This window comes from Zingiber officinale, chromosome 5A (assembly GCF_018446385.1).
Source record: "Zingiber officinale cultivar Zhangliang chromosome 5A, Zo_v1.1, whole genome shotgun sequence".
NCBI lineage: Eukaryota > Viridiplantae > Streptophyta > Magnoliopsida > Zingiberales > Zingiberaceae > Zingiber > Zingiber officinale.
In genome coordinates this window covers 127,317,895-127,342,367 of record NC_055994.1, presented here as the reverse complement: position 1 = coordinate 127,342,367, position 24,473 = coordinate 127,317,895, and the positions used below count along the sequence as shown (strand labels likewise).

At 35.2% G+C, this 24,473-nt stretch overlaps 1 protein-coding gene across 3 annotated transcripts; it reads left to right on the top strand.

Moving 5' to 3' along the window:
* Nucleotides 1-8,343: 8,343 nt before the first annotated feature.
* Nucleotides 8,344-20,687, top strand: LOC121981672 (transcription termination factor MTERF15, mitochondrial-like). 3 transcript variants are annotated; one of them, XM_042534310.1, is made up of 2 exons: nt 8,344-9,589; nt 20,233-20,687. In XM_042534310.1, exon 1 carries the CDS (start codon nt 8,415-8,417, stop codon nt 9,537-9,539), a length of 1,125 nt encoding a protein of 374 aa, XP_042390244.1. In that variant the 5' UTR covers nt 8,344-8,414; the 3' UTR covers nt 9,540-9,589; nt 20,233-20,687. The 3 variants fall into 3 exon arrangements, with proteins under 3 accessions (XP_042390244.1, XP_042390243.1, XP_042390245.1); XM_042534309.1 differs by lacking the exon at nt 20,233-20,687 and adding an exon at nt 13,031-13,738; XM_042534311.1 differs by lacking the exon at nt 8,344-9,589 and adding an exon at nt 15,529-16,786.
* The last annotated feature ends 3,786 nt before the right edge of the window (nt 20,688-24,473 follow it).

The following is a 24,473-nucleotide window of genomic DNA, read 5'->3' as shown; positions in this document are numbered from 1 at the left end:
AAGACTTTCCGCATAGGGTTATCGCCCCCTATGACCTAGGGTTACCACCCCCTAGGGTTTTCCACCTGCCTAACCGCAGCTAGGACTTTCCTGCAAGCTCCATGAACCTTGTTAGATAACAACATAACTTTAACTCTGAGTTCTTTTGCCATTATCAAAACAACGGTTTGATCGTCGGATGTTTCCCGCACCAACAGTGCTAACCTTATGTTGCAGGAATTAAAACTCAAAGTTGGTTGAAAAAGGGGCTCCAGGCGCCAAGGAGGGGTTTAGGTGCCCGAAGGTCATGGTGCCCAGACCAGTCTAGGTGCTTGGATTGGATCAAACCCAAGCAGGCAACCAGCTGAGGTGTCAAACTCTGATAAGACAACATACATTAGAGTTTAGGTGCTCGGATCACTCCGAGCGGTTGAATCAATCCAGGCTGCCAGATTTGGATAAACTTTTAAAAGATAGGATTTCATCGAGGTGCAACCACATCAACGATCTAGGTGCCTGGGGGTGGTCCAAGCATCCTGAGGAGGATAAGTTAGTGAAGTCTCAACCCTCATTGGAGGCGCCTAGGAGAGGTCCGGGAGCCCGGAAAGGGTTTATAAAAGGGACTTCGACTAGAGGCTTCTATACATTAATTGCTCTAACTTTTGTTCTCACACACTACTCTGAGAAGCTCTCAGTGAGTGCAAGCCTTGGAATATAAGTCGTCGAAGGCTTCGCCCGTACTTGTCAAAGGCACTCAATGAACTTGTGTTAGCATTTGATTCTTTTTTTCTTTTTTTTTCCATGGTGCATTCTCGTGATTTTTGAAAATGTCAAAAAGTGACTTGCACTATTCACCCCCTTCTAGTGCTTTACAGTCCTACAATTTCTACAACATGTAGAAGCTATCATTAGTTGCTATAATATGTAGAAGTTACTGAATATTTTTTATAATGTGTAGAAACTAGCAACCAACTATAGGTTCAAAAAAAAATTTAGATATCTCTATAATGATATGATATTATCCACTTTAGGCCTAAGTCCTCATGACTTTACGTTTGGGCTCTATCCAAAATGCCTCATGCCCATAGAGATATTTTTTTCTTATAAACTCATTATCTTTTCTATGTGTTTTCAATGTGGGACTATTTTTACAATTTTACAATCCCAACAATCCCCCCTTAAACAAAGGACCACAAGATCCCCCTCAAGCATGGGATTAATCTTGACCTATTCAGGGCCTCCACTCGAGCATCAGGTCACTTTTGACCTGCTCAGGATCTCCCCTCAAGCATCAGGTCACTGACCTGCTCAGGGTCTCCTATTTCATTCAAGGTTTCACCCACATGGTTCAATCTTAGATCATGACTCTGGCTTGTGGTTCTTCATGCGGTTAGTTCGGTGAAGAGCGACCTCGCTTTGATATAAATTTTAGGATAAAAAAGAATTTAGATATCTCCACAATGGTATGATATTATCCACTTTGGGCCTAAATCCTCATGGTTTTGCTCTTGGGCTCCACCCACCTCATGCCAATGGAGATATCTTTTTCTTATAAACGCAGAATCTTTCTCATGTGTTTTCAATATAGAACTATGTTTGTAATCTTGCAACTCTAACACCAACTGTTATATGTTGTAGTAGCTACCTGTTAACTTCTATATAGTCGATCATGATTAGATAATGTTTATTTAAAATTTGGTGGCTGTCATGGAGTACCCTGTTGGGTTGCAATGATTGTAAATAAAATCTCACATTGAAAACACATATAAATAATCATGGATTTATAAGATAAAAATATCTCCATTAGTATGAGGCATTTTGGATAAAACTCTAAAATACACCAATGAGGGTTTAGTCTCAAAGTGAAAAATATCATACTATTATGGAGATATTTGTAGTCTTTTGGTCATAATAATTGGTATCAAAGTCTAAACTGTTAGAAAAACTAACCATCAACTATGCATAAGAATCATGGTTCAATCAAATCATGTGGGTAGAATATTGACCTCTAACGGAGGAAGTGGGGGTTCTCATGTCTGGATCAAAACGACCAAATACCAGGTAGAGACGCCCTGATTGTGGCTAGACAATGAAGACCTAACAAGTCAATTGGACTGAGAGGCAATGGAGTCCTAGTAGGTCGGGTGGACCAAGGGACAAGAAAGTTCTAGTAGGTCAGTTAGACCGAGCTATAGAAAAGTCCTGATATGTCAAGGATCAGATGATATTAAGCGAATAGGCTAAGGGGGCAATCCTTCGTTTGAGGGGGGGATTGTTATATTGTAATAATTGCAAACAAAGTCCTAAAACACATAGAAAGAATTATGAACTTGATATATCCATTGATATGAAGCCTTTAGGATAAAGCCTAAAAATAAAATCATTAGGCTTAGGTCCAAGGTGGACAAAATCATATCATTGTAAAATTATTTGAATTCTTTTGGTCCTAAAATACTCATAGTTTTTTTATTCATTGAATGTTGTTTTTGTTAGTATTAGCCCTAGTACCAATTATGAGATGATTGTAAAGGGCACATTATTGTATCATATATCATTATTAATAAAAGGTAAAGTTGATTATTATATTTATTTCAGTTCAATACCGATTGAATAAACACTACAACAAAAACCCTGATAGACATCGATTTTCCATCGATGTCTATTACATTTTTGACCGATGTCTATGAAGGCGATGTAAAAGGTCTGTCATTTTAGACATCGGGTTAAAACCGGTGTAGTATCACTTAACGACATCGGGTGTAAAACCGATGTAATATTATATGTTAATAACATCAGTTTTGGCATCGGTATACGACCGATGTAATATTAGTTAAGGGCACCGGTGGAAAACCGATGTAATATCAGTATTGTTTAACGACACATATTCGATTTCCGAAATAATGAAAAACTAATATTATCACCAAGCAAATCATAAAATTAAGTTAATATTATTAATTCACTAAGAAAATTGGATGAAAATTCACAATTTTAATTTTTTGTTCGTCAGTTTTAGCAGAATAGTTTTCACATTTTTCTAAAAACTATTTTCTACGGACTGAACAGATAACAAAACTGAAAAATGTGAAAAATTTCACGAGTCAAACAGGACTTCATGTTCTACAACCGATCCAGGCGGAAATTTCTCACCTCAGAGTCCTGAGACTTGGCGATGTCAACGAGAATCTTGGCGGCAAGATGGACAATATCAAGCAGCTTCATGATGGTGGCACCATCATTGGATATGGTGGTATTCCCCTTATTATCGTAGATGAGTTTGTCCATTCCACGTGGACCCAACGTCGTCCGAACCACGTCCGCTACGGCGGTGCAAGCATTGATGTTGCTCACAACCTGCGCCTTCCCCTGCGAGGTGTCCGCCCCTTCCTTCAAGGCTTCAACAGTATGATATGGGGTTGCTGCAAACATTGCCGCTAAGAGATCCAAGGGGTTAATAATCACTAAGCCGCTTTCATTGTAAAACAAAATAGAACGTATGAGGAAGAGAGACAAAGTTGGAATTTGATGGAGAGGGAGAGAGGAAAGAGGGCAGCGGTGAGGTTCCTGCAAACTTAGAATTTAGAAATAAAAGGCACGATTTGATCATCTTCATCGAATCGGTGGAACTTAGTATCACCTTACCCCCTAGTCATCTTCATCTTGCCTCCCTCTACCGCTACTACTCTGAAACCCTAGAAAAAAAGACCAACTCGTCACCTCTCCTTTCTCGAAATGCGAAGAAGGGTTCCTCTTCTTACCCAAAAGGAGGAGGTGGAGGAGATACATCGTGAGTCAATCCTGATCGGGAGAGGAAGAGGCGTCAATCTAAGAAGGGGAAGAGGAAGATGAAGCTGAGAGAGATGGTTGGACGACCTGCGGCGAGGAGGACGACGCGATATAGGTTTAGGTTTGGAGGGAAGAGTGAAGTGTTGCAAATTTCGGCTAAGTATGGGTGGGAAAAATAAATTATTTTATTTTATCATAGACACTGGGTTTTAAAAATCACTGTTAAAATCGGTGTCTATTAACGAAAAAAAGGTGCTCATAGACATCGTCTTAAAAAACCGATGTCTATGAGCGAAAATCTGCGCTTATAGACACCGATTTTTGGAAAAATCGGTGTAAAATACTCAAAGACATCGGTTTTTGCTTAAAACCGTTGTTGTTCCACCGATGTCTATGAGGGTTTTTCTTGTAGTGAAATATAATAATGTCCTTGGGTAGTAGGTTCTTATCTACAGTATATCAATTGGTTGAATTGATAGTGAAATATTATAGAAAACACTACTCTTAACTATTCCTAGTCGAGCATTAATATACAAGGACAATATTAATGCGTTGAGACTAGCATGTAGGTCAATGGATGACTTGATCTCACAAGTCATGGATATGAGATATCAGGTTGACACATGGGTATATATTAGAGAATATATACTGAATGACCCGCCATGAGAATATTTCATGGATCGTTATATGAGTGTTATAAACATTCTCATGTGACTATTGGTATGAATAGTCCTTTGACCTGATGTCACTACGGTTCCCTACATAAGGAGTTGTGTATTTTGATATCGACAAACATTACCTATAACAAGGGAGACAATAAAGTCAATCACTGGGTATGCAATGAATTATGCGGAGGGATATGAGTGATGTAGATGAGATCTATCCCTTCCATATGATGGAAGCGATATCTGTGAGCCCCTTGATTAGTAGGACACAAGAAAGCATGGTCATACGCAAATGAGTCAATATGAGATATTGAGCTTATTTGATTGAGTGTGTCTACTTAGAGATCAAGAAACACAAAGGTTTATAAGAGGATGACACGGTCTATGCCTCATTGATCAACCTAGATATCAAGGATAGAGGGACCAATTCATACAAGATAATAGCCACGGACAGGTTAGGTCGGATCTCGACTTTCTCGTCACTTGGGTAGCAATGATGCCTTGCTAGATGTCACTCATTGCTTATGTATCTAAATGTTGATTTAGATACATTGCCAACGTTACAAGAACCTATTGGATCACACACAAAGAACAAGTAGGTTTGGAGATGAGTTTATATGATGAATCATTGGAAATGGACTTATTAAGTTAGACTCAATTAGATCTAATTGTTGGATTAAGTCCAATTCAAACTGGACTCAAGGAGTCAATTCAAATTAATGAAATGTGATTCATTGAATTTGAATTGTATGAGATTAATTAAGTAAGATTCGATTGAATTAGACTTGAGTTAGACTCAAGTGAATTAGACTTGAGTTAGACTCAAGTGAGGAGACTTGAGTTAGACTCAAGTGAGGCTTAATGAAGAAATTCATTGAATTTCGAATTCAATGAATCATGTAATTTAATTTTTGAAATTTAAATTTAAAATAAGAGGTTTTCAAATGTGTCCTTAATGGAGAGTGAATGATCATTAAGGCTCATTAATGGAATTAATGCACATTAAGTGTTTTCATTAGATGAAAATACTTAAGTCATTTTTCCTCTCATTTTTTGTGTAACTTCTTCATTTTTGGCTTCTTCCTCTCCTCTCCTCTTGGCCGAAACCTTCTCAAGGTTGCTAACACAACCTTAGGTGGTTTCATCTCCATCTTGTGAGTTTGTGAGACAAACGAACGCTTGTCCGTGTGGATACCGTAGAGGCGCGAACGTGAGATCGTGCTATGATCCAAACTGTCGGGAGTCCGTGAGCATGCTACAAAGGTATAATACTATCATGTTAGAGAGCTTAGTATATGTAGTAATTTCTTTTTTCCTTTACATGGATCTTCTGAAGGAACTAGTATTTTTCGCCGCGCGTTTGCGTGTTTAGCGCAACTAGTTCATTACAGTTTTAACTATGCTATCACTCTCCAATAAACAAAATTAATACTATTGTAGATGTTAGCAATATGCTAAACATTGTAGCAACTACCTGTTCTCTTAATGTAATAAAGTTCATAGGTGTCATAGTGTAATAGGTGTCATAAAGTTCTCTTAATTTATTTTGTTTATTGAATATATTTTTAATAAGGTTATCAATCTACAAAAAAAAAAAAACTATTACACGTTATATAAGCTACTTATTAGTTAGTTGTTATATATTGTAAAAGCTAACAACAAATCTAAATCTTAAAATTGATGTAGGGATATTTCAAGTTGTTTATTTTAAATAAGACATCCATTTAACTTTAATTGAAAAAGAGCATCCTTGTGCAAAATAATAATAATAATAATAATAATAATTCGCTTGCCCTTAGCACCCTCATCAGTCTACCTTAGGACCATCACAAGAGAGATAAATCACGGTAACTGAGGGCCTAGATGGATGAGAGGGTGAGTTTTTTTTTCCAAGGTGCACGGATTTACGCCTAACCATCCTCGAGGGTCCACCTTGTGTGCTCAATGTGCAAATCACCATCCACTAACCATCTCAGTTAGCCTATGGAGAAAAAAAAACCCATGTGGCAAAAGGTGAAGTACTCGTCTCCGTTAACCCATCCCAGGACTAATACAGAGAAAGTAAATCACAGTTGAGATTAAAATCTCTTTTAGAATTTTAATTAAAGAAGCCTATTATCTATTAGGTTCACTAAGAATATAAATGAATCAAATATTTATCAATAAATTTAATGTTCAACTTGATAAAAGCATGTATATATTTGTTTAATATACACAAGATTAATTAAATATATAATCATAAATAACTCGTTAAATTAAACAAATAAGCTTGAATACATCTATGCTCAATTCGTTAATGTTCATAAATAATATTCATTAACAACATTGATAATTAATTATATTCATTAATAAATTTTTTATCAATATATTAAATAAATATTTTTTAAAATAAATAAATTTAAAATTTTAAACTCAATAACTAATCAAATAAATTTGAATTAAAAGAATGAAATTGAAATTAAATTTAAACGGAATCAAAACTCACAAAAAAAATCTAAGGTGGTATTTAGTTCTCTCCTAGGAATCGGAATGAGAATGAGTATCATAGTATTGTAGAATGTGAATGAGTATGAGCTTAGGTATCATTCTTAAAAATAATGTTTGGTTAGTTGAATATTTTCAATCGGAATGAACCTAAATTTTCTTTTTTACCCTTAGAGGAAAATAAGAGAAAAAATTAGATGGAAGATAAAGTTGAATGTGAGAGAAACATATGATGAGAGAGAATGATGGGAGAGAAAGTGTGATGGAAAAAAATGAAGAGAGGGCAAGTGTGATGAGAGAAAATGAGGAGAGAGAGCATGATAGGAGATATTGATAAGAGAAAAAGTATGATGAGAGAGAAAGTGTGTTGAGAGAAAAAGAGAAAAAAAGGGTACCCCGGTGCACGAAGCTCCCACCATGCGGGGTCCCGGGGAAGGATCCACTGTACGCAACCTTACCCTGCTTTTTACAAGAGGCTGTTTCCAAGATTCGAACCCGTAACCTTTTGATCAAAGGGCAACAACTTTACTGTTGAGAGAGAAAGAGTGATGGAAAAAATGAAGAGAGAGAAAGTGTGATGAGAGAAAATGAGAGATTGAGGAGAGAAAGTATGATGAGAGAGAAAGTGTGATTGGAAAAAATAAAGAGAGGAAAAGTGTGATGAGAGAAAATGAGGAGAGAGAGTGTGATGAAAGAGAATGAAGAGAGATAAAGTGTGATGAGAGAAAATATCGAGAGAGAGTATGGTAAGAGAGATTGAGGAGAGAGAAAGTATGATGAAAAATAGGAGAGAATGAAGAGAGAGAAAATAATGAGAAAGAGAGAGTGATGATAGAGAATGTGTGATGAGAGAGAATGAGGAGAGAGTGTGTGATGGAAAAGAATGAAGAGAGAGAAAGTGTGATGAGAGAAAATATAAAGAGAGAGTATGGTAAGAGAGATTGAGCAGAGAGAAAGAAAGTATGATGAAAAAGAGGAGAGAATGAAGAGAGAGAAAATAATAAAAGAGTATGTATGATGAGAGAGAATATAGAGAGAAAATGATAGAGAATCTGTGATGAGATAGAAAATGTGATGATAAAATGAGGAGATAGAAAGTATGATGGGAGAGAGAGTGAAATGGAAGAAAAATTGAATAAATATACTAAGGATATTTTTACCTAAAACTTAATTCTTATTCTCATTCCATCAAAATCTAAGGAGGAGGTTCATCCATACCTAAATTTTTAGATTTTATTTCAAAATCTTAATTCCATTTCCATCAATCAAATATAAAATTTTAAAATAAATTTATTCCCTCGTTCCTAAATCTCTAAACCAAACAATGTCAAACTTGAACACACAACTTATCCGGCCTGGCTTGTCTGCGGCCCTAAGGCTCCCGATTCTCTTGCGATATAATTATGAGCTTCGGCACAGAACACCTATCTCTGCGTAGGGCAGGCTGAGCAGCCCATAGGTAATTAGGTTTCGATTCTCCGTGCGACAAACAGCGCCACCACGATGCTGCCGTTCGTCATACGCCGTTATAGCCGTAGTATCCCGCCATACTTCCGACCCAGTAACCTATTATCTTCCTCCTCCTTCTCCGCTGCCTCCGCAGTTCCTCCGCTGGACCGGTTTTCCGTTGTCGAGTACCTTGTAGATTCCTGGGGTTTATCTGCCGCCGAGGCATCCAAGGCCTCTCTCTCCTTATCTGGTCTCAAATCTAGTAAGAAACCCGACTACTTCCTCAACTTCTTGAAGTCCCAGGGATTCACCGACTCCCACATCAAGAGGATTATCAATATCAGCCCCGCAAGCATCTGCATTAAGGTGGAGCCAAAGTTCCGATCTTTGCTCGACGCGGGCTTCTCGCAGTCCGACCTAGTCGAGATAATTACATCATATCCACGTATCCTCTGCCATAACATGCGTTCTGTCGTCCCCAGGTTGGAGTTCTGGGATCGTCTGTTTGGATCGAGGGAGCTTCTTGTTAAGCGTTTAAAGCAAAAATGGTTTTTCGGTGGCAGTGTCGAGAAAAGAATCCTTCCCAACCTCAAGTTTTTTATGGACGTGTGCGGAATGTCTGAAGAGAAGGCGTATCAAGCAATGAGAAACCACCCTGACTTCCTTGTCCAGAATCCAGATTCACTCCAGATTTTGGTCCGTAGAGCCGACGAGCTGGGCGTCGCCCGACAATCTTCAATGTACCCACACTTGCTTATTACTCTTTACGGTATCAGCAAAGAAAAATTCGAGGCCAAACACAAATTGTTTACGAGCCTTGGTTGGTCGGAGTCAGACTTCTTCACTGCAGTCAGGAAGACGCCAACCTTGTTAAATATTTCTCAACCTGAGATACGTAGGAAGATAGAATTTTTCGTCAAGGAAGTTGGCTATTCTCCTTCTTTCATCACTCAACATCCATTAATTCTGCTATATAGTTTGGATAAAAGGGTGGTTCCTAGGTTTCAGGCGTTGGAGTTGTTGAAGTCCGCAAATTTATGGACTGGAAAAATGAGTCTGCTCTCTTATATATGCCTATCTGACAAAAAGTTCATTGAGAAGTTTGTGCTTCCATATAAAGAGAAGGTCCCTAAGCTAGTTGACATTTTTCGCCGGCCATCAAGGGAGGTGTCCGTCTAATTTTCGGCTCTAGCATCCCTATAAAAGAGATTTTTAGAATATGTATTCAGGTACGAGACTCTTCCTTAGCTAACAGATAAATCAACAATAATTCTGCACTGATCTATTTGTGTTTTCAATCAATCTTCTTTTCCAAACATTTTTCTAGATACTCTCTGCTTCAAAATTCAGTTTATTTAACTAGTGATTGTTTCTATTAAACACCCTGTTATAGCTATTATAAATAGTTAACTGGTCAATAACCTTTCATCATAAGTTTGTTTAAAGAATGTCTTACCATGGATCATAATTATGCATCTCATTATGTAGAAGTCATTCAGGTGTTGATGGGTATGTTTTCCTAGGTATAACACCAAATGAACCCTTCCATCTGTTTGCCATTTGAATGGTTGCTTTGAAGGCTCTGCATTGGTATCAACAACATATTGTCTTCACATTCAAAATTTTGTGTCTATTAAACAGTTGCAGTCTATGTAGTCATTAGAAAGTACCTATTTAGCAACCAACTTCCACTAGGATTGAAAGGTACTCTAATTGTGACATTCTATAGTAAACATTCTATGGTAAACATTCTATTGATGCCAAAACTATAATCTGTTATTCCTATAAGTATGTAACCACACTGCAATGTTCCAAAAGTCTCTTTTCTGTTAACAAGCTCTAAGATGTCCAGTAGAATATGAAACAAAGATGATCCTTTGCATTCTTAGTTGATTCAGATCAATTTTTGCAGTTGCCTTAGACAATAAGCTTAGTTGCTATCTTATGTTTCTCGTTTGCTTTTCTTATATGCAATTATTTATCACAAAGTAAGCAAATGACAATTTTGCTATACTAGATAGGAGCATTCCTGCATTTGTAAATTTGTATTCTTAGGACAGAATAGTGAAATCCTATAACCTAATTGGTGCATTGCTTTCAAATGATATTGATCCAACTGATGAGAGTTTAAATAGATTAACTCAAAGCATGAATTGTGGAGAGAAAGTTTAGAAATCAAATGTTTTAAGTTGAGCAGATCTAATATTGAATATATGATATAATCCATCAAAATTAAAGACTAAAAAAATAGTTTGGATGGACGGACTTGAAATTCAATAAGAAAGAGACATTAATGAAAATTTGAAGAAAGAAAAGGAAGCATTGGAAGTCATATATTATCTTTGTGTGGCTCTTTGGTCTGAAGGGATTTTTTTAAAGAAATATGGTATAACATGCCATAATATATTAGAATGTCAAACAATTAGGAGATAACACACATAAGAATTGATGTAGGAGAGAGGAGAATTCTCAATAGATACATAGAGTTAATATAGAAGATAAAATAAAAATGGTATTTTACGGAACCACGTAAGCAAGTTTCAATATTACTCATTTTATGTACCCAAGTTTCAAAATTCAAAAAATAAGTAGCGTTTTCCCATTATACCGTTTCCTTCTTTCCACATTAAAATTTTTTTCCCTACCCATTCAAAAATTTAGGGTTCTTAATTTACGTTGTCAAATTTATATCTAAGGACATGGATACATTAAGGAGGCTTGTAAGAGTATATTGGTTTTAGTTTGAAATAATTAGGAGTTCCCTAGGTCTATCACCTAGTTTCGAACAAAACTGGTTGATGGACCTAAATAACTCTAAATCACTTCAAACCAAAGCCAATATACTCATGGAAGTCTCCTTAATATATCTATGCTCTTAGATCTGAATTCGACAACGTAAATTGTGAGTGGTGAATTTTTAAACTCGTAAAGGTTTAATAAAATTTATCACAAACTCATTATAAGACCTAGGACAATGATACTCACTAACCAATACCATCAACGGGTTCCTAGGACTCTTCTGACTTGAAAAATATCAAACTTATGAATTTTCGAATGATGTAGGTCCATCAACAGACAAAATTGGTTGATGGATCTAGAGAACTCCGAATCACTTCAAATCAAAACCAATGTACTTCTAAAAGCCTTGTTAATATATCCATGCCTTTTGATTTGAATTCAACAGTGTAAATTAAGAGTAGTGAATCTTTGAATGGGTAGAGCAAAATTTGAATGTGGAAAGAAGAGAAGGGGTATAATGGGAAAGTGCTATGTGTTTTTAGAGTTTTAAAACTTGGATATGTGAAATGAGTAGTACTGAAACTTACTCACACGGTTCAGTAAAATGCAAAAATAAAAAATACTGCTATCAATGATCAATTAGGAGAGAATATGGTACGAAGATGTGCAAAAGCAATTTATAAATCTCTATAGTTAGATATGTTGAACCGAATATAAGATATGTTGAATTGATTTGAGTTGAAGGTATAAGAATAACACATACAAAAATTTGATGTTGCAATATGAAATTCTAAGATGGATGCACAAAGATACTAGAATAGATAAAATTAAATAAAACAATACTACTACCATTGAGGAAATAATAGAGAAAACATATTAAGATGACCTGAACACCTTTGAAGATGATTAATGATTAGGCGGTCACCCAACTACATAGTGTCTAAGAAGTCGACATTAAAATTATTAACATAGGCATAATGATATTAAATTAAGAATGATTAATATTAACTTCTATATATAACAACTGAATCCTTGCCCCAGGGCCTAGCCGATGTAGTCATCATTTGATAGGTTTGCAGAACTAGGTAAGGGTCAATTCTTGGCAAAATTGGCGAAAATACCCTCTCATGTGGTGACCTACTCGATTTCTTAATTTATCTCTCTACAGATGACTGTGGGCTAGCCGTGTAGGGCACTTGTGCCAGCATGACCTTTTGCATAAACTGAATCCTTAATCTATCAAGATAATTTTTGCAATCACAAAAATAACATATTATAATTTATAAATAAACACTAAATAATAAGCATAACCAATAAACTATTTTATATTTTGCATTTTTACAATAAAACATAAAACTTAATAATTCATAGTCATAAATTTAAATTGCAAGAAAAGATATAGTAAATTTATAATTAGTGTTATATTGCAATATTAAAATTAGAAAAGTTAACTATGTCAAATGAATAAACAACTTATTAAAAAAAATCTTAGACTTGTTTAGATCTTGGCATGGACCCCTTTTTAAAAAGAGCCACCTAGCCACTAGGTTGAACGACTATTGTTGAAACCTCCTAGGATGCCTTTTTGAACAATCCAATTCATAAAATTAGGTAGATTTGATTTATAATAGTTTGAAAGCATTACATGTACAAGGAGGTCAAAGAATGCGTATTACTAGAGATTTATTTCTACATCAACCTCAATGGAGATGAAATTCAGGTAGCCAAATGCAAATGCTTAAATAGTTTAGAGAAGCACTGCCTTAGGATTTGATTTGCTGAATTTTGATTAACTTTGAGTATGATATTTCTGTTGATAGCTCAAGAATAATTGAAATTTGATGAATTTCTGAATAGCTTAGCCAAACACAATTTATAGATTTGATTAGGTGCATTTGGATTAACCTTCAAACTCATTTTTTTTATAACAGTTCAAAAAAAATTGATGTTACACTTTGGCACATTCAACTGTCGCGGCTCGAGACACACTTGGACAACCTACCCTGCTCAAACTTAAGCATTTCACCATTCACACCATTCACACATTTGACAACTCAAAAACACTGAATCTGAATTCTTAATTGGCACATCAATAACTATAGCTTGATAAGAAGTCAAGATTTGCTATATTCAGTTGCCATTGATCCTAGAATTATAGAGAGAGAGAGAGAGAGAGAGCAAAGAATGGCATGAGCGTTTCAAGAGAACTGATGGTATTTGTGGCAGCACCGATCTCACAAACATGAAGATGTAAAGGGTATGGTAGTCTAATGTTTTGGAATTTATTGTGTTTTAGGAGAAGAATTTTCTCCATTTCAATCCTACATGATTTGAGTAGCCTATCTTTACGGCTTTGCTGCCCTGCATCCCAATTCATGCCGTTTCTACCATAATTTTAATCAGAGTGCAGATTGAATCATCCTGTTTGACTTGGAAGGAGGATTGTATTGTAGTAAAAGATGATTATACTCATCGTAGGTGCCTTGCACTGATCCGGAGGTAAAAATCCGGAGCCCCATAAGGAGTCAACGCCGAGGGGAGGTCAAAGGGTCCAGTGGCTCGCCGGAAAAGGGCGAGCCGACCGGACTCAGAAGAAAGGGAAATCTGGTAGTAAAAGGCACCCTGGTAGGGACCAGGGGTCCGACGCTCAAATAAAGCAGTGCGTAATAACCGAGCGGAAGGAGGTGCCGCCCGGACGGCGCAAAGAATCAAGGCCGTCCGGACGACGTTCATCGCCCGCTCGGCGGGCCAGGCACCCCACTCAGACGGTGGGTAAAAGACGGGGACATCTTCTGACAGCCGTCAAGTCGTATGGCTGTGCCATACTTCTAGTCTGACAATGGGTGGTCCTGCCGTCCCATCAAAGAACATGCTCGGACTGTGGTAGCATGGTGTCAGGTAAGCTCTCTGACAAGTGCATACCGTGGTATGGGTTGCTGACACGTACGCACCTCGGTGGGTGTGCATCAGTCCCTTCTCCGTCTTATATAAAGAAGCTATTACTTCGCCGAAGGTAGGCAGAATACGAATTTGGCAGCCACTTTCTCCACCACTTACCTGACTTGAGCGTCGGAGGATCGTCGCCGGGACACCCCTCCCGGCTCGGTTTTGTTGCAGGTTCGCCGGAGCACTCGAGGATCCAGCAGAGAGCGCCACGTGCCCAGCGTCCGCTGACTCTTGGTTCGGACAGGATCAACATTGTCAAATCCGTCTTTTAAGTTGTGTGAAGGGAGATAAATTATACAGTTGACTTATAGTCGACCGCATTGAGGGATGGGTGGAATTCTTTTTTTCCGAGAGTATTCCTCCGTTGGAAATTAATTCTTTGTTCCATTGTAGTAAATTTAACATGTGTCATTTGCTACCATTTGTCATTTTCTAACCGTTATTCAACACTTGGTTTCCATTGTGCAACTTTCAATTTGAATAATTGCATTATATATATATATATATATATATATATATATATATACTCTGGAAGCCTCAATATCATTTGCAAAATCATGAGCATCTCCATCGTGTAGAAAAATCAAGTTGCTCGTGATGTTATTTAGGTTTCGGTTTAAAAAAAATTCATTCAATTTCATTCAATTATGTTAACTGAGTTGAACTTGACTTTGATTTTGTGGTCGAAATCATTATGGAGTTGAGTTTAAAAATATTATTAGTATTTGATTTGTTAATCTCTAAACATGTTCGTTTAAAGTCTTGTAATTTTTTTTTTATAAAGAGGTTCGTGAATATATTCCATCGTTTAAGGAAAATTCAATCCCTCTAAATTTAAATTGGACGGAAAGCAAAGGGAAAGAAAGAATAAAAAACAAAATGACATTAAAAACAAAATAATCCTTCGGCGGATAATAAAATTAGGTTTTATTTTACCTCTGCTCTTTCTGTCATCCGTCGTACCAGCACGTCCATATAATTAGGGACCGTCACAGCGACGCAACAATTTGTTCTGTGTAACAGTCCATATAATTGTGAGCTTTCAATCTCGGTGGCCTTTTGTCCTTTTGTCGTTATCAAAAAGCTCGTTTCCAATTAATGTCAGATGAACACCTCCATTTAACACGAACAACGGAAAATTCTTAACTTATTTCATCATTCGGCCCTCTAAAACTAGCAATTAATTTGTATAATAGCAAGTTTATATATTTTAATTTTACTTTTCTGATAATTTAATTAAAATAACATTTCTTTTTAATTAGACACTCGCTATATGCATTTTGGTTAAAATACTTCATCGAGTAAAATAAATATATAGATTCCATAATATTTATTACATATAAAAATTAGTATGTAACTAGCTTCTACAATAATACGGAATCAATGATAAAATGATAGGAGAGCGTCCATTTGATTTAATTTGGAACGCCCTTCTAATTTTCCCCCAATAAAATTTATATTAAAACGTGTCAGCTTCACAGCAACACGTCACTTTTCTCTGCGTAACGCTTCCCATAAGGTGACTAGGTTTCACTTCTCCGTGCGATAAACACTCAAACAGCGCCGCCGCGATGCTGCCGTTCGTCATCCGCTGCCATATCCGTAGTATCCCGGCACACTTCCGACCCAGTAACCTATTCTCTTCTTCCTCCGCTGCCTCCGCAGTTCCTCCGCTGAAACCGTTTTCCGTTGTCGAGTACCTAGTAGATTCCTGGGGTTTATCTGCCGCCGAGGCATACAAGGTCTCCCGCTCCTTATCAGATCTCAAATCTAGTCAGAAACCCGACTACTTCCTCAAATTCTTGAAGTCCCAGGGCTTCACCGACTCCCACATCAAGAGGATTATCAATGTCAACCCCAGAAGTGTCTGCGTAAAGGTGGAGCCAAAGTTCCGATCTTGGCTTGACGCGGGAATCTCTCAGTCCGACCTAGTAGAGATAATTACATCATATCCACGTATCCTCCACTATAACATCCGTTCTGTCGTCTCCAAGTTGGAGTTCTGGGATCGTCTGTTTGGATCGAGGGAGCTTCTTCTTAAGCGTTTACAGGAAAAATGGTTTTTTACCTGCAGTGTTGAGAAAAGAATCCTTCCCAACCTCAAGTTTCTTATGGACGTGTGCGGTATCTCAGAAGAGAAGGCGTCTCAAGTAATGAGAAGCCGCCCTGAGTTCCTTGCCCAGAAACTAGATTCACTCCAGACTTTGGTCGGTAGAGCCGACGAGTTGGGCGTCCCCCGACAATCGGCAATGTATCCACTCTTGCTTATTGTTCTTTACGGTGTCGACAAAGAAAAATTCGAAGCCAAAATCAAATTTTTTAAGAGCCTTGGTTGGTCGGAGTCAGACTTCTTCACTGCAGTCAGGATAACGCCAACCTTGTTAACTATTTCTCAACCTTACCTTCAGAGGAAGATAGAATTTTTCGTCAAGGAAGTTGGCTATTCTCCTTCCTTCATCACTCAACGTCCATTAATTCTGCTATATAGTTTGGATAAAAGGGTGATTCCTAGGTTTCAGGTGTTGGAGTTGTTGAAGTCCGAAAGTTTATGGACTGCAAAAGGGACTTTCTTCTCTTATATGAGACTATCTGATAAAAAGTTCATTGAGAAGTTTGTGCTTCCATATAAAGAGAAGGTCCCTAAGCTAGTTGACATTTATTACTTGCCGTCAACGGAGGTGTCGGTCTAATTTTGAGTTCTAGCAATCCCTATAGAAGATATTTTTAGAATATGTATTCAGGTGCGAGACTCTTCCTTAGCTAACAGATAAATCACAATATATTCTGCATTGATCTATTTGTGCTTTCAATTGATCTTGTTTTCCTAACATTTTCTGGATACTATCTGCATCAAAATTCATTTTATTTAAGTAGTGATTGTTTCTATTAAACACCGTGTCATAGCTATTATAAATAGTTAACTAGTCAATAACCTTTCTTCATAATAAATGAACGGCGCGTTTGTTTAGAGAAAGTCTTATCATGAATCATAATTATGCATCTCATTATGTAGAAGTTATTCAGGTGTTGTTGGGATATGTTTTCCTAGGTATAGCACCAAATGAATCCTTCCATCTGTTTGCCATTTGAATGTTTGCTTTAAAGGCTCTCCATTGGCATCAACAACATATTGTCTTCACATTCAAAATTTTGTGTCTATTAAACAGTTGCAGTCTATGTAGTCATTAGAAAGTACCTATTTAGCAATCAACTTCCACTAGGATTGAAAGGTACTCTAATTGTGACACATTGGATGTGATAAAAGCATTTTTTATGGTGTAAACATTCTATTGGTGCCAAAACTATAATCTGTTATTTCTATAAGTACGTAACCACACTGTGAAGTTCCAAAAGTCTCTTTTCTGTTAACAAGCTCTAAGATGTTCAGTAGAATATGAAACAAAGATGATCCTTTGCATTCTTAGTTGATTCAGATCCATTAATTAATTTTCACAGTTTCCTTAGACAATAAGCTTAGTTGCTATCTTATGTTTCTCATTTGCATTTCTTATCTGCAATTATTTATCACAAAGTAAGCAAATGACAATTTTGTTATACTACATAGGAGCATTTCTGCATTTGTATAATTGTATCCTTAGGACTGAATTGTGAAATCCTATAACCTAATTGGTGTGTTTGCTTTCAAATGATATTGATCCAACTGATGAGAGCTTTAATAGATTAACTCAAAGTATGAATTGTGGAGAGAGAGTATAGAAATCAAAAGTTTTAAGTTGAGCAGATCTAATATTGAGAATATGGTATAATTCACAAAAATTAAAGATTAAAAAATAGTTTGGATGGATGGACTTGAAATTCAATAAGAAAGCGGCATTAATGAAAATTTGAAGAATGAGCGACTGAGATGAAAAGAAGCATTGTAAGTCATATATTATCTTTGTGTGGCTCTTTGGTCCGATGCGTCTTTTTTAAAGAAATACGGTATAACATGCCTTGATATATTAGAATGTTAAACTATTGGGAGATAACACATACAAAGAGTTGATGTAGGAGAGAGGAGAATTCTGAAATGGCGACATAGAGTTAATATAGAAGGTATTTTAAACCGTGTGAACAAGTTTCAGTATTACTCATTTTACGTACTCAAGTTTCAAAATTCCATAAACATGTAGTGCTTTACCATTATACCGCTCCCTTCTTTCCACATTCAAATTTTTGCTGTACCCATTCAAAAATTCACTGCTATTTACGTTGTCGAATTTATATTTCAGGACATTGATACATTAAGGAGGCTTGTAAGAGTAATTGGTTTAGTTTGAAGTAATTAGGAGTTCTCTAGGTTTATTTGCCAACAAAAGTGGCTAATGGACTAGAGAACTCCAAATCACTTCAAATCAATACCAATAATCTGAATTCAACAATGTAAATTTAGAGTAGTGAATTTTTAAACTCACAAAGGTTTAATAAAATTTATGACAAGCTAATTATAAGACCTAGGATAATGACACTAACCAACACTAGTTGATGGACTTAGAGAACTTCGAATGACTTCAAACCAAAACCAATGTACTCTTGAAACACTCTTAATGTATCCATGCCTTCAAATTTGAATTCGTCATCGTAAATTAAGAGTAATGATTTTTTGAATGGGTTGAGCAAAAATTTGAATTTGGAAAGAAGAGAGGGGTATAATGGAAAAGTGCTACGTGTTTTTGGAGTTTTAAAATTAGATATGTGAAATGAGTAATACTGAATTTGTTCATGCGGTTCAGTAAAATGTAAAAATAAAAAACACTACTATTATGGAGCAATTAGGAGAGAAAATATGGTATGAAGATGTGCAAAAGCAATTTATAAATCTCTATAGTTAGTTATGTTGGACTGAATATAGATATGTTGAATTGATTTGAGTTGAAGGTGTAAGAATAACTCATACAAAAATTTGATGTTGCAATATGAAATTCTAAGATGGATGCACAAAGATACTAGCATAGATAAAATTAAATTAAACACCATTGAGGATATAATAGAGAAAACATATTAAGATTGTCTGAACACCTTTGAAGATGATTAACAATGTTTCTAAGTTATAGGCGGTCGCCAACTACCTAGTGTCTAAGAAGTCGACATTAAAATTATTAACATAGGCATAAGGATATTAAATTAAGAATGATTAATATTAACTTCTATGTAGAACAACTGAATCCTTAATCTATCAAGATAATTTTTGCAATCACAAAAATAACAGATTATAATTTATAAATAAACACTAAATAATAAGCATAACCAATAAACCATTTTATATTTTTCATTTCAATTAAGAAATTAAATATTACAATAAACATAAAATTTAATAATTCATAGTCATAAATTTAAATTGCAATAAAATATATAATAAATTTATAATTAGTGTTATATTGCAATATTAAAATTAGAAAAGTTAACTAATGTCAAATGAACAAACAACTTATTAAAAAAAATCTTGACTTGGTTAGGTCTCTGCCTGGGCCCCTTTTTAAAAGAGCCACCTAGCCACTAGGTGGAACTACTATTGTTGAAACCTCCTAGGACGCCTTTTTGAAAAATACAATTCATAAAATTAGGTAGATTTAATTTATAATAGTTAGAAAACATTACATGTAGAAGGAGGTCAAAGAATGTGTATTACTAGAGATTTATTTCTACATAAACTTCAATGGAGTTTAAATTCAGGTCGCCAAATGCAAATGCTTAAATAGTTTAGACAAGCACAGGTTTAGGATTTGATTTGCTGAATTTTGATTGACTTTCAGTATGATTTTTCTGTTGATAGCTGAAGAATAATTGAAATTTGATGAATTTTCTGAATAGCTTAGACAAACACAATTTATGGATTTGATTTGGTGCATTTTGATTAACCTTCAAACTCATTTTTTTATGACGGTTCAAAAAAAAAAAAAAGAACTTTGATGCTATACTGGCACATTCAACTATCTCAGGTCACACTCGGACAACCTACCCTGCTCAAATTTAAGCATTTTACAATTCACATCATTCACACATTTGACAACTCAAAAACACTGAAAATCTGGATTCTTAATTGACACATCAATAACTATAACTTGTTAAGAATTCAAGATTTTTGCTATATTCAGTTGCCATTGATCATTGTCTTTTAAAGTTGTAGTATTGCTATTCTAATGGTTCGTTAAAGAAGTAATAACTAATCCTTGAATTATATCCACAGAGAGATCAAAGAATGGCATGAGACTTTCAAGTGAATTTTGTGATGGTATTTGAGGCAGCACCGAGCTCACAAACATGAAGATGAAAAGGGTATTGGTAGTCTAATGTTTTGGAATTTAGTGTGTTTTAGTAGAAGAATTTTCTCCATTTCCAGCCATCATACATGATTTGAGTAGCAGAACTTTACGGTTTGCTTCCCTGCATCCCAATTCAAGCCGTTTCTACCATAATTTTGATCAGAGTGCAAGATTGAATCATCCTGTTTGACTTGGAAGGAGGATTGCATAATGCTACGATGTGTCATTTGCTAACATGTATTCAACACTTGGTTTCCAATGTGCTACTTACAATTTGGATATCTGCATCACAATTTTCATCTTTCAACACAGTTTATTGTGTTCCTCGTGAAATATGTCTACTCTGAAAGCCTTGATATCATTTGCAAAATGATGAGCATATCTCCGTTGTGTTTACTTTATTAGTTCAGTGTAAACGAGTCAAGTTACTTGCGAGCTCGGGTCTCATTCAAAAAAAAAAGTTTATTTGAGTTCATTCAATTAAGTTAACGAGTTGAGCTCGAGTCTGATTTCGAACTTAAAAATATTATCGAGTTGAGTTCGAGCTTATTAGTATTCGATTTGTGAACTCGTGAATATGTTTGTTTAGAAGTTCACGAACGTATTTATTAAGAGGCTAGTACATAGTGTGTGTATATATATACTAATAATTTTTCTTTTTTCCATCCAATTATCATCATTCAACAAAGACATATTATAGTTAACATCATATTATATATGCACACATACACACGAATTTGATATCTCGGGCGACATCCATGCGCGAGGCGCCTCCTATGCAGAGAGGCGTTCATGCGTGTCATGCACGGATGTCGTCGAATATATATATATTCCCTTATTTACTTTATTGACGTGGGTTCGACAGAGTAATCTTTCGAATGTCATATGACCTTTGGCTTAGGGCACATAATCAGGCTCTATCAGTGCTTGTGTATGTAGAATTCAGAGATCTACATTTATTATTAGGAACCCATAATCACCAAGTTTTGGATCAAAAAAACATCTTTTAGGTCTTTTTTGGAGCCTCTGAAGATCTTTTTACTATTTTTAATAATTTTTATTTTTATGATATTTAGGGTAATTTTGGTATTTCTGATATTTATGGGTTCAAGCTTCTCTTTGTTAATTTTTATTTCTGTTAAGATTTTTTTTTTGAAAGATTTTTTTTTTCTTTATAAGTTAGAAAAAAAGGTCCATATATTGAGATTTCTTTCCTTTCTTTGACTCTTACTAGAGTCTATATAAACAATTGTTTGAATTGATGGAAGAGATAATTTTTGATTAATGCTATTTTTGGCTCCCATTTCCTCCTTGGAATGATATGTTTTTTCTTTTTCCTGATATTCTTGTGTGAATCAACAGGAATTAGAAGGTTGTTTTCGGTATTCGTGTATAAATAAATAGATTTGATAGTCACTTCCTATATTCATGTGTGAATCAACAAAACCGATAATTATCCGCTGCATCAGTTTGGTATCAGAGTCAAGTCGTTCTTGTTGAATCATGCTGCCGAGAAGACAACAACACATTGACGATATCAACTTGTACGAATGTGATTTGGAGCAGCAGGTTTGAGCTATTAGCGAATGGATGGAACAAATGGAATTGGTTGTGGAAAGGATGCTACGATGCTTGAAAATTAAAATAGAAGAAATTTGATTTAACACCCACATTGGGCAAACTTGAATGAAATAGATGATGGAGAGGAGGAGGATGTTTATGAAGAGGAGGTTTCTTATCGGCGACGCATAACAATAATAGAGGGTAATCGCAAGTGTTGGGAGACAAGAATGAGAACGGAAATCCTTGAGCTTTATAATAGCTTGCAACTTGAGGAGTTCTTGAATTGGTTAGCCTATGTGGAGGAAATCTTGGATTTTAAAGAGTTGTCTGAAGACAAGTGTGCCCTTGGTCGCAACCAGATTGTGTGGTAGAGCGATTGCATGGTGGTAACAACTAAAACTGACACAAAATATATTGGGCAAGACCAAAATTTCCATTTGGGAGAAGATGCACAAGCTCATGTGGAAAACTTTTTTGATATACAATTTCTAACGAATAATGTATTAAATTACATAATCTAAAGCAAGACACTCGATTAGTGGAAGAATATACTTCTTTTTTTTTTTTTTAACTAATTGCAAGGAACAAAATTCATGAGACAGAAGATCAATTGGTAGCGCGATATATTGGGAGTTTGAAATACTAGATTCAAGACGTCGTTAATATTTTTGACCATGTTTCTATATCTACGGCACACCAGAGGACGTCAATTGTGGAAAAACATACATGTTGAACAGTGAAATTTTTCCTACAAGTGCTGTTAGAGGGGGTTTGACGATAGGGACGGTTGAAAATGACAATGATATGGGAGTCAATAAAGGTAGTGAAAAATTTAATAGAGGTACTGGTAGAGTTGGCAGCCTAAAGTGTTTCAATTGTGGAGAGATTGGACACAGACAATGAGAGTGTAAGAAGGTGCTAGGAAAGAAACACTATTTTTGACAACGAAAATTGTGAAGAGGAAGAAGTAGAGATCATAGGAGACTTAGTGTTTGACGAAGAAGCCGTAAAACGAAATACTAGTGGAGGGAGATGTTGGGATGACATTGGTCATATGACGCTCCTATTTGATGCCGAAGGTGGTAGCGGATGATGATTTACTATTGAGAAGTGTTTGAAAAAATGCCTTAGGCGGCCACCTAGGCGCTGCCTAGCATTGTGCGACGGCAAGCCGCGCCGAAAACTAGCCAGGTGGATGACCTAGGCGGCTGGGCTGCCTCGGCGGGCTTTGGCGGCCATCGCGGGCTTCGACGGGCCTAGGTATTTTAGGCATATTTTAAGTTTTTTAATACTAAATCGGATTTGCCGAGGCGCTTAGTCTTCTTTAATCACCTACTCTTTGTCTTCTCTCATCGCGGCTTGCTTCCGGTAACTTTTTAACTTTTTATTTTTCGTTTCTGTTAATTTATTTGTTTATTTCTCACGTCGCGGCAACACTGAACACGTCGCAAGGCGTCAGAGGCCTGGTGGCGTCGGGTGGAGGCCGCGCGAACAGTGCATTTTTTTTGTAATTTTTTTTAGCTTTAATAAATTAAAATAATTTCTAACTAGGATGATTTTAATAATAGGGTTCATAAAGTCTAATTAAATGATGCCAATTAAATATATTTAAAATTTAATTTTTTTTATAATAAATATTATTAATTTATATAAAACAAATTTAAATATATAAAATTCTAATAAACATAATTAATTTATATAAATCTGATTATATATAAAAATAATATATATATTTTTAATAAATATTATTAAATATTAATTTATATAACAGATTTAAAAATTTATATTTAAAAAATTCTAATAAATATTATCATTTATCAGATTTAAAAATATAAAAAAATATTTAAAATTTTAAAAATTATAATACATATTATTAATTTATATAATTCATATTTATAAATTTTATATATTATTAGTTTATATTAATTAGATTTATAAATATTAAAATTATATTAAAACTTTAAAAATTCTAATAAATATTTTTAATTTATATAAATCAGTTTTAAAAATATAAAAAATAAATTAAAATTTTAAAAATTTCAATAAATATTATTAATTTATATATAAAACAGATTTAAAAATATAAAAATATATTTAAAATTTAATTTTTTTAAAAAAATATCTAATAAATTTTATTAATTAGAATAAGATATATAAAAAAATATTCTCAGACTTGTGAATGTTATATTTCATTATTTTGTATTGTATGGTATAATTAAATTTTATTATTATGTTATGTTGTTATATATATATTTTTCAGGTTATCTGTTATCATAATGGCAAGCAATCCATCTTCGACAGCATCTGTCACTTAACCCGAACCCGGGATTCTTAGAAGAAAGTCAAATGACATCGGATGGGAGTTTGGGATATTGATTGATCCTAAGAACCTCGACAAAATTAAATGCAAGTTATGTGGAAAAACAATGTAAGGGGGAGTGTATAGGATAAAGGAGCACATTGAAAATATACTTGGAAATGTATCTGGTTGTCGAAAAATATCTCAAGAAGACAAAAATAAGTGCAAACAGACTATTTTAGAAGGGAGGAATAGAAAGAAGAATAAAATAATCGAAGAACAAAGTTGTAGAGTAGAGGTGAC

Coding starts and splice junctions, on each gene's coding strand:
- LOC121981672 (XM_042534310.1), top strand. CDS start 8,415: ATGCTGCCGTTCGTCATACGCCGTTATAGCCGTAGTATCCCGCCATAC.